This window comes from Cenococcum geophilum (genome assembly GCF_001692895.1).
Source record: "Cenococcum geophilum 1.58 unplaced genomic scaffold K441scaffold_47, whole genome shotgun sequence".
Lineage (NCBI taxonomy): Eukaryota > Fungi > Ascomycota > Dothideomycetes > Gloniales > Gloniaceae > Cenococcum > Cenococcum geophilum.
Window position 1 is genome coordinate 178,542 of NW_027137605.1, and position 12,251 is coordinate 190,792.

A 12,251-nucleotide genomic window follows, 5' to 3' on the forward strand; every position below is an offset into this window, starting at 1 on the left:
CGCGATTATAATATATACTAGCTTCTTCTCTATATAACAAGAATAGGACGGTATAACCTCACTAAGTAAAAGAATTATAGTTACTAGCTAGTTATAATAATTAGATATAAAGGATCTAATAAAAGGTATTAGAAATAATAAAGGTTATTAAATTAAAGACGGGAATGCTATACCTTTAATAAACAACTTAGAAATAGGAGATATCTTTAAGGATAAAGATAAAGAGAAGGGTGGTAGTGTTACGGAAGTTATATTAGCAGTAATAGCACTATTAAGGAGAGATATAAGCGGACTAGTATTAAAAGTATAGAAGGTGCTAGAACTAGTTAAACTATAAGATAAGGGGTAGCTAAGTTATATAGTTAGTTATATTATAGGTTTAGAATATAGAAACGCGGGAATGTAAGAATATAAGGCGTACTAGTATACTAGCGTATTAACGTACTTAGTACATTTCTTAGGCGTAGTATTATGTATTTAAAGGACTATAGTTCTCTTCTTTATAGTAAATCTTAGAATATAATTAGAGTTAATTTATTAGGTAACTACTCTACTAGCTATTATTAAGTTGTTAACTTCTTCTTACTTATATACCTAGCATATTAATAAGTCTACTATAGTACTTTCTATAAGGCTTTATTATATAGGTAATATAAAAACATTTAAATAAGGAAATAGAATTAGTTAGGTTAATGTAGTTAAATAAATAAGGGTAGTTATAGGACGTATATAGGTATTACGGGACAAATATATATAGGTAACTCCTATAATACTTAGGGATATAAAATATCTTTAAGAATAAAGATAAAGAGGGGAGAGATAGTGTTATAGACCTTATATTAAAGATATTATAGTAGAGCTAGACAAGTTACTAGTAGTATAGGCTATTATAGACCTAGTAGAACTATATAATAAGTAGTAAGTAAGTTATATTGTGGGAGGGTACGACCTCTCTTAGATGGAAAGTCACAGTGCCGTCTGTCTGTCTGTCTGTCTGTCACGGGACACCCCCGTGACACCTTGCACACGTCCACCTGTTTCCACCGACCCAGCAATTAGAGACCAACCGCGAAATGGCAATCTGACGGCAATCTGATGGCAATCTAACGGCAATCTACGGCATTCTGCCATATTCTGCCAAGTTCCACCAAATTCTGCCAAGTTCTGCCAGGACCACGACCTGAACCCTATTCTGCCCCATGCACGTGTTGACCAAGCAACCAAGTCAACGATATATGCCCTTTCTTCCCGTTTTCCTACCTTCTTTCCTTACGCAACGTCTTGATCTCATCACACAGTTCATGTACATAGCTTAATAATATCTACTTTGCTATATATTATCGTCGCTTGTACTCACTCCGTGACAGTCAGTCAGTTGGTCGGTCGGTCGGTCGGTCGGTCAGTTAGTCAGTCAGTCAGTAAGAAAGAAAGAAAAGAGTGTATTTCCGGTAACTGGTAAGGTCGTGATATATATATGATAGAGGGAAGAAGGAAGGAAGCCGAAGGCTCTATAAATATAGGAAAATGCCAAGACAGTAGGCGACGTCCAATCTACACCACCACAATATAACGTTATACGTATAATATATACATTATATATAAAAGGATTTCTTAGGCGTTAGGAATTGTACTTAAGGACTTATAGTCCCTATAGTAGATAGTTCTCTTTATAGGAAATCTTAGAATATAATTGGAATTAAGCTATTGGGCACTTACCCTATTAAGCCAATCTTGTTATACTTCGTTATCTATATACCTAGCCTATTAATAAGTCCTACGAGGCTTCGTTATACGTGCACACTAACGATCTACAAGGTGTCTAATTTATGAGCTAACGTTTGACTAGTAGCTATAGGAAAATTTGCTGATTGCAATTAACCATTTTGATTTGTTAGCCAATAGTCAAGTTTCCTGCTAATATCTAGCCGCAGAACTGCACTCACTCCAAACCGTCAATTTATAGCGTTGTGGCTACTGCTGGTACTAGTTATATATTGTCTTAATGGTTCGGTACATACTACTTCCTGCCTTCGACCATTACAATATGATATCCCTCACTTGTCTTCACCTCAGCCCATTTCGGGTTTCCTGTTGAGCTGGGTTCGAGTTCATAGGCAACCTTTTCAAATTCCGCAAGTAAGCTTCCACGAGTCTTCCATCCGAGTGAGCCACCTAGCGAACAATCCTTACTGTTAGCATAAGCCGGCAAAATCTACTTCTTGGGCAGGCAGGTCTACGTGCCTCTCGATCCTGGGAGAGCAACTCACCCTGCCTTGCTTTGTCCTCCGAGAACTCTTTCGCAACCTCGTCAAATTTTATGCCGTCTCTCAGTTTCGCCAAAGCTTCTTCTTTCTTTGAGTGTTTTTCGCAGAGTATGTGTCGTACGTTAATGCTAGTGGTGGCTTTGAGTTTCCCCGATCCGCTGCCTTTCTCTTCCCCTGCATTGGAGGGTGCCTTTGCTTTGCCTTTCCCAGCGCCTCCTGAGCTTGATGTCTTGTTCTTTTTAGGTGCCATCATTTAGCGCGAGCTCGGGAGCGCGAGGTGTAAAAGTGCTAAGGAGTGAGGGGGTTTGTCCACTGCAAAGTTCGCCGGTGTTCACGGCTCGGCTAAGCGCCCGCTGAGTCGCTGAGCCGCACGTGACGCTAACAACCCCCGTCGACATTGGCGAATGTCCACGGCCGAGCCTGCAGCCAAGCCGTGGACATATTCGAATGTCTTACCCCCTACTAATTGAGTCGCTAATGCGCGCGTGCTATCGGCCCTTTGGGCCAGCCGTGCGCCCATGTATTTACCCTATGCGGTAAGGTCACTTATCCGCGTCGCTGAGCGGCCGGTAGGTAGGGTAGGTATGCTTTCTCTACCTCTCCTCCCCGGTCTATATCTGCGTATATATTAAAAAAAATAGGAACCTCCCCCTGGGGCGCCCCTTCTCTAGCAGCGTCCTATCTTAAAAATAGCGTTAATTAGTCGCGTAGAGATTAACGTCGCGAATAATGCCAAACTACGCGTTAACGCGCAGAGTATTCTTGCCCTTACGCGTGCTAAGAGGCCTAAAAATATGTCTCTAAATTATAAGCTGAAGCAGAGGGAGTTTAAGGTAGGTAGCTAGGTACTTTATAGAGTAGTATACTTATAGCTAACGCGTATCTTTCTATGCCTTTTATAAGAAGAAGTAGTACTATAATAGCGATACTATTATAGAAGAAAAATTACTTCTTTTCCTTATTAAGGAGGTTTGTCAGGTGACGAAGTCACCTCGCCTATATGTATTGTTCCGCACAGCCGTGTCTGGCATCAAGCCAGTCACTTGCTTACCTTTTGCAGGTTTGTGTGGCTGAGTGGTGCGGAGCTTATCACCTCACAAGGTTATAGGCCAGCTACCAAACTTGGTAAAACTTTGCGGTTACGTAACTAGAGGACTATATAAAAGAGCCCTACTTCGGCCAGCGCTACCTTTCTTCTCCTTTCCTTTCTTTAGCTTTAGATCCTCGTTAATAGATAATCCAATTATATAGGCCTACGCGTCCCTCTTGCCGTGCTCATACCTTAATTAACTAAGTTATTAATATTATCTAAAGCTTATTACTACTCTTTTTTTTCTTAAAAAGGAACTTAAATATATCTATAAGGCTATAAATAGGACAAGGACATAGAATAGGACCCTAAGGACACTACTAGGGCTATAAGAATATAAAAGGAATATAAAAGGAAACTTAAAAACCGGACACGCATAGATTAAAACCCTTAAAGAAATTACCTAGAATTACCTAATACCCTACTATAATACTAAAAAACATAGCACCTAGTAAAGTAGTTATAGGACCTATAAATACCTTAAATAAAGAAATAATTAATATCTTAACCCTTTAGGCGGAACTTATAGCAGTTAATACTAAAATTAAACAGCTACGGGTGTTACGGCACTGGCAGAACTTGGCAGAACTACGCACCGGCAAGTTGCCACAGATTGCCGCATATTGCGGTCACGTGACGCGAAGATCGTATATAGCTTCGAGCGGCGCTCCCCTTCTTCTCCTTTCCTTTCTTTAGCTTTAGATTCTCGTTTATAGACAATCCAATCGTACAGGCTTGCGCGACCCTTTTGCCGTACTTATGTCTCGATTGACTGAGTCGCTAACAACGGGAATTACGATAAAGAAATGCTAGCTATTATCTCTAGTTTTTAACACCAGCGAGTATAGTTAGAAGGAACCCCTAAGCCTATTTAGGTAGTTTCTAATTATAAAGCCTTAGAATATTTTATCATAATAAAGGCCCTTACAACACGGTAGGCGCGCTAGGTAAATATCCTATCTTAGTTTAACTTCCTAATTATATATAGGCCAGACGCTATAAACTGTGCAGATATACTTATAAGATAAAAACAGGACCTAAATAAATAGGTAGCCGTAAAGATCTTATTACAAACCTAGACACTACTATAACTAAAGCACCTTAACCCTTAAATATAGGTAGAACTAAGTACAGAATCCTTAGAAGCTAAGATATATCCTATTAACCCTATAGAATTTAACTTTATTAACGAACTACTATAGGTAAACCATACGGCCCCTTCTCTATAGGAGTACCGCAAAAAGGCAAAGGACTGCTTAGGTACTAGGAACGGCTAGTAGTAGTAGGGGAATAGAACTTAGATCTCTACGGCCTATTTAGGGAAAAAATAAGATCTATAAGATTATTAGTAACCGTTACTACTAGCCCAGAATAGTAATAGATATTAACCGTTACGTGCGGAATTATAATAGCTGCTATAGATCTATAATTCCCTAAAACAAAACCCTAAGACTATTAAAACCACTCCTAATACTAGGACGCCCCTAGTAGTATATCTCTATAGATTTCCACAAGTTACCTATAAACTGCGATAGATATAATATAGTTATAATTCTAGTTAACCGCTTTAATAAGTGCCTATCCTTAACCCCCTATTATAAAAATATTAATACTAAAAAAGCGGCCTAACTATATATCTACTACGTCTACTAAATCTACGAATTACTAAATACTATTATATCTAACTATAGGCCATAGTTTATATTGGCTTTCTAGAACGAGTTTACCTAGATCCTAGGTATTAAGCTAAAGCTTTCTATAATATACTACCCTTAAATAAACGGTTAGGCGAAGATTATAAATTAATACTTAGACTAGAGACTCTAGCCCTTTATTAACTACTTTTAGGATAGTAAGGCTAAACTACTACCCCTAATAAACTATACCTAAGCAACTCTACCCTATAACTTTACTGGATTTACCCCTATCTAACTAGAAATAGACTACTTACCCTATACTAGCTTTAACTAGGAAAGACTAAAAGGGCCCCAGACCGTATATAAAAAACTATCTTATAAGGAAGCCTAGATAGTATCCCGTATAAACCTAAAAAAAAGGCCTAAAAATTAATATAATAGCAGGTAAATAAGTATAGGCGAGAGACTAACTTTACTAAGGGGGGGGGGGGGGGGTAATATTACGGCACTGGTAGAAAATGGCAGAACTTGGTTAGTAAAACTTAATAGAACTTTACTATTATATAACTAAGAGGGCCGTATAATAGAACTCTACTTTAACCAGCGCTACTCTTTTTCTCTTTCCTTTTTCTCTAGCTTTAGATTGTTACGGCACTGGCAGAAAGCGGCAGCTATAGTAGACGTTATAGTAAACGCAGGGCTCACGTAACTCTTACGTGACTAGGGATTGTATATAACTCCTCGCGTTACTACTTATCCTTTCCTTTCCTTTTCTCTAGCTTTAGATTCTCGTTTATGGACAATCCAATCATATAGGCTTGCGCGACCCTTTTGCCGTACTTATGTCTCGATTAACTAAGTCACTAACATTATCTAAAGCTCACTCTACTCTTTCTTCCTAAGAAGGAACTTAAATATATCTACAAGAACACAGAATAGGACCCTAAGGATATTAATAGGACCACAAGGACAGGACCTAAAAGAAAAGGACAGAACCCTAAGGAAAGAACCCACAAGATACATACAGACCAAAACCCCTAAAGAAATTACCCGGAATTACCTAACACCCCTACTACCATGTCACGAACCATAGCAGCAGGTAAAGCAGCTATAGGACCCTTAAATACTTTAGACAAAGAAACAATTAACGTTTTAACCCCCTAGGCGAAGCTTACGGCTGCCAATACCGAAATTAAATAACTATAAGAGCTGCTCAAAGCCAGAAATACCCCTATATCTAATAATAAGTCATTATTAGACAACTAAAGACTTACTACAGTCCTTCAGGCCCTATTTTAGCGCCTTAGTGGACCCACTAAGGTCTATATAGCACCGAGGCGGTCAGCAAAGGTCGCGGATCCCCCGCTACTTATAAACAGAACTAACCCTATATTTAACAATTGGAAGCTTTAATTACGGAATAAGCTTAAAGTTAATATAGACCACTTCCCTAACGCCCGAGCCAGAATAGCCTACGTTTTCGGCCGTACTAGCGGAGACGCTTAGACGCATTTACGCCCGCAATACACTAAAGACTTAATAAACCCCTTTATCTCTAAAGAAGAAATAATTAAACACTTATCTTCTATTTATAAAGACCCTTTTAAAGTATAAAACGCCCGCCTTAGCTATAAAAGCCTAAATATAAAAATAACGGAGACCTTTTTAGCCTTCTAAACCCGCTTTCTATACCTAGCCGGATAGGCCTAGATCTCCTAGAAAGACCTACTACCAGACCTCTTTAACAAGCTTACCCTAGACCTACAGCGGGCCGTATTACTAGCTTATACTACGGTATAGACGTTAAAGGAACTTACGGACTATTGCCTAGCTATTAACTAAAGCCTCTATTAAATTAAGGCACGCGCCAACTAGCTAAAAACTAGAAACCTTACAAACTAGGCCGCAAGTACTACAAGTACGGCCTATAGTGCCCCGGCATAATCAGCAACTCCTACAGTTAACCTAGCAGCTGGCCGCGCAGCTACCCCTACTACAGGCCTAGTATACACCTAGCCTATATATAGCAACCCCTATATATAGGCCCTTAGCGATTAAGGAGCTTACTTCTTATGCGGTTAAATAGGCCACCCTATAAGGAACTGCCTAATAAAGGCAAAGATAAATAAGGTTCTATTAATTCAGGAGGACAATACAGAGCCAGAAAAAGAGGAACCCTAGAGAAAAACTCCTCTTTAGGGTTAAAAGGGATTAATATATTATATATCAATCTAGGTTAGCTAGTTAGTAAAAAAAGCTACACTATCCCTTATACTTTATTTCGTAATAAATATTAAGTTTTAACCTCTGCTTTAGCTAACTTAGGAGTAAATACTTTTACCTTAATTAACACAAAGTACGCTATAAAACTAGCTAACTTTTTAAATATACCCCTTAAAGAACTGCCCAAACCAGTCCCTATTTGCGGTTATAACGAGCATACGGCTCGGCCAGTGTTGCTGAAAGCTCCGTTAGTGCTCGCCAAGGCGCTAAAACCTCGGCTAGTGTTAATAATCTAACGCCGACACAGCCTCACTTAGTACACAATTCAACTCTCATTATATCACGTTCAGAGTTAATATAACAGCAATACATTTCAATTATAACATCAATAGAGCTGTTTAAGAGTTTCAATCAAATACTTCATACCATTTATTACAATTTTAAAAGAGCTAAGTAATAATATGGACAAGGTAAGTTTCGGAAGGTTATACTAAGGTTATATTAAGGTTTTATCAAGGATCTAATGTGGCTATAAACCTTAGAGAACCAGCAATCTAGAGCAGGAGAGGTATTTTATTAATATTCCATCCATATTATTATCTTAATCTAACTAAACCATATTAGTTACCGCCAAATCCCTTTCAGCCCCCAGAGAACAGCCGCAATAACTCTTATATAAGCGGCGCATGTATATATTTAGGTTATATCCATAATCTAATATAGAATAGACACCACTTAATAGTCCAAATACGCAATTTTGTAATAAGGTAATATAACTTCTAGTGGTTATAAGAAGGATCTAATTAAGATACAGACCGAGAATTTTCTCCAAAATAGGCAGGTAAATGCTTTTAGTGGGATAAAGGTTATATAAAATATAAGTTATATTTTAAACAAAACCACGTTATATCTATAATCTAACCTTAATAGATTATCAACGAAGTCCTTAGCAGCCCTAGCAGCTCTATCTAAGATATAAACGCCACTACAATAGCTATATATAGCACTCCAGTAAATAGGGCAGCAGCTTCCAAGGCATATTCTAATCCAGACTCAAATAGTAGTAAGGGCAAAGGTTCTAGCACTTATAATGCTGCTCTTTAGCTAAATACTATAAAGAGGCGCATTTCTGGTGCCCCCAGTTAATACACCAAGGCATATTACCTTAAACTTGATAAGCGCCCAAGGTAGATTCCGTTCTTTTATATTAAGGTAATATCTAGTATATATCTAGCTTATATCCAAGATATAACCTAAATATAGCCCCACGGCAAACATTTCCTCATCTATATTCTACCAGAGGAGATTTTCTATAAATAGGATTATACTATTAAGAAGACTATGAGTTATAAGTGCTATATATCTTTATTATATCCTAAATCTAACTATAATAGGATCCAGATGCTAAGCACACTATTTATAGTCAGGAAAAAAAATTCGCAAATAGTCGTAGAGGATTAATCAAGCATATTAAGTCGCATTTTTCTATAAGATCCCAGATATATCTATATTATAACCTCCTTCTAACCTTAAAATAAAGAAAGGCGGAGGCTATATAATTAGGAGTATAAAGCCTAAAGGTTAAAAAGAACTAGAATTAGATAACTTAGATAGTATGTTTATCCATATATCTATATTATATCCTAAATCTAACCCATTTTAGCAGCTTAGAAGATACTTTATAGAGCTATTCATACTAAGGAGGAACTGCAGGTTATATACCCTATTAATAAAGCAGTAAGAAAGGCTGGAATATATTATAATAGTATAAACTATTATTCTTCTATCCAGGATATATCACTAATATATTTTAGCCCCCCTAACCAAAAATACACCCTTAACGGCTAAAGGTCGTGGAAAACGCAAAGCAACTTCAGCAGATTTGGGTATATTATTATTTATAATCTTATTATATTATAAATCTAACCAGATTATAGAGGAGCCAGTTTAGCAGACGCGTATTATATTCCATTCTAGAATCCCATTAACCCCTAAGGGCAAGGCAAGTTTATACAGTTCTAATTACAATATAACTATAATCTAACCTTAATATAGCCTAACCGCACCGCAATATTTAAGGTTATTAGTAAGTCAAATAAGCAGAAATATTCTTTATATAGGATTAATAGCAAGAATAAGTTTACTAGTTATATTTCTGTTATATCTTAGATCTAATATAAATAGCATACTTATCTAACTGGGCTACATATATCTAGTTCAACAAGGTATACTTATATTCTTTAATTATATTACTAATATATCTATAATCTAACTATAAATAGAACTTCGTTTTACCTAATATAACGCTACCAGAGATTACAAATAACTTTAATAATAGGGAGACATTTAATACTAAGGAGGACTACGCCGTATAGATCAATTAGGTTAAGGCGTTTATATATCTTAAATACATGCCGGTTAGATCCTAGTTATATTATAGGCATAAAACATTACGCGGAGCATAAAGCATAGCGCGGAGTATTGCGGTTAGGCTTTCTCTTAAACATTATAATGTCTTTATATCTAGGTAATTACCTTAATATAACCTCCGCCCTTTATACTTATAAATATAGAAGTTTGTACTAACCAAGTTCTTATTCTAATTTTCTAAGCTCCAATTCCATCTTTCAATTTTATAGTTTAATTGCTTTTACTTTAGCTTTTATACGTAAAACCCAGGCTTCTTACTTACAAATATTTAATTAGGATTGCTATAGCGTTAACTATTATAAGAATTAAGCTTATTAAGTAACAGTTATACAAAGTAAAGACTAGGAGCTACTCTTATATCCTAGATATAGTTAGCTTATAAGCTAGATATATTAAGGATATATCTAGATAATCCTACCCAACGGTAAAATAGGTCTAGGAGAGAGCAAAACCTAACCATCATTTAATATTGTAATAGAGGAAACTAAAAAATATTAGCTTTATAAAATTTAGTAAGATCTAGAATATAATATACCAAAGTAAACAGAGGCAAGAGATTATAAGCGAGATTTTAATTATGCGCCTCGCAAACTTTATAATTACAACTATAGGCATATACTAGTTCCGGAAGATAATATATCTAATATAACATTATTAAAATTAAAATCTTCATCCTCTTTAATACTTATAGATATAGCATTAGCTTTTCCTTTACCAGTATAGGCCTATTTTCTTAATTTTTCTAGCTCTTTTAAAACTCGTAGAACTATAACAGATTATATTAGCGATATATCCACATTAGAGCCATAATAAATCTATACATTTACGCTTCTCTACCAGAGCTATTCTTTCGGCGATAGATATAGTTCGCGATATATATAAAATCCCATGCTAATAATACGCCTTCCACACTTTAAAATTAAAAACATTAATTCTTTGTCCACTATAATCGTTATTATAATACTATATTACGGATATATAAGATATACTAACATTAAAATAGCAGCTAAAAGGCTTAATTAACGCCCAAGATTATTCGCTTAAAAATAGAAGCATTTAACGGCGTTTATATTCTTTACAATTATAGAGAATATATTGCTGTCCATTTTACTATAATATGGATTTATTCCAAATGCAATATATATATATCGCTTATATCGACACCAGTTTACAATTTTATAGTTATTGCTATACTTTTCTATAACCGTAAATGTTAGAATATGGATATAGTATAGATTAATTAGGGATATAATATCTCTATACCTTTAATCGCGTCTAAAATTTCGTAGTATTACTTATAGCTTATAGCCTCCATAATCGAAGCTATATATTACCCAACACTATCTTAGCCCATATTTCCGGCTCTAATAACCCAACAAATACCGCGAAGAATATAGATTTGGCAATATATAATTACAGACTTTATATAGCCCTGCTAGGTCTATAAGGGGTTAATATCTACTAGGTAAAGGCCAAGCCCTAATACATTTTAGTAATATCTTTAACACATACGCATTATAAAATACCTTTTACCTACGCCCTATCCATATCCATAAGAGCTACATAAAATCCACGTTTATAGATATAACTCTAATAAGTTAGATAGCCGCAATTCTTATATAAGCGGAATATAGTATAAAAAAGTTATTAATACATCTCTACTAATCGGCCCATGGCTTAGTTTACAAAAACTCTTATTAGTATAATAACTATAGCCTTATTAGAATAAAGATATAACCGTAATATAACTAGGTTATATAATACCTTTATTAATTCCAGGGATATTTACAGCAATTACAACCTTATCTAGCCCAGCTATACCAACTCGTTTAAACAACATATCAATTTTAAACATTTTTAACATTAATAGTATTTCTACCTGGCCTTTTTAAAAGCATATAATTATTAGCTTACCATTTTCGTGGAATATATCTTATATATATCCAGGACCAGTTTTATAATACAGATGCTTTTTAAATATTACCCCTTATATATCTTAACCTTGTAGAAATAATAAAAGCTATTACTTTTTAATTATATATTAAATCTTATCAAGATTTGCTAGGCTTTAATAAAGGCTTAAAAGGCTAGTAACATTATATTTTTCGCAAAACTCTTTTATTAAAGGGCTATATATAAAAGAGCCTAATAGAGTAAGGATAGAGCATTAATATAGCTTAGATATAACATACTTAGAGTAAGCCCTAGCCCCAACTATCGCTAGATTTATTATTAAAGTTCTTTAATAAGCTATATTAGAACCTTCAACAGAGGCGCTAGAGGATGCGTATATTTACTATAAGAAGTTAAAATAACATAAGGGCAATCCTTAATATTATCTAGCTATATATAATTAAACTCCACGTTATATAGGGCTAGTACCCATTTTCCAGGCCCTTAGGCGTGGTTACAACCTAGATATATTAGTGTTATATCATAGTTATATTATAGTTATATCATAGTTATATATATATTATAATAACTTACCGCAATTATCTAATCTTTTCTTCCTATGCTTTACCGCTGCACAGGTTTCTAGGGTACCCTAATAGCCTTAGTTAAGTAAATCTCTTAAATACTTTAATAAGTATCTTAAAACTGAAGAAA

General features: G+C 35.4%; 1 protein-coding gene across 1 annotated transcript; it reads right to left on the reverse strand.

Moving 5' to 3' along the window:
* Nucleotides 1-1,530: 1,530 nt before the first annotated feature.
* Nucleotides 1,531-2,514, reverse strand: K441DRAFT_617736 (FKBP-like protein; the record flags this gene model as incomplete). The annotated part of the gene is made up of 2 exons (XM_067645810.1): nt 1,531-2,172; nt 2,268-2,514. The coding sequence occupies 2 exons, from the start codon at nt 2,512-2,514 to the stop codon at nt 2,018-2,020; spliced, it is 402 nt and encodes a 133-aa protein (XP_067499896.1). The 3' UTR covers nt 1,531-2,017.
* Nucleotides 2,515-12,251: the final 9,737 nt, after the last annotated feature.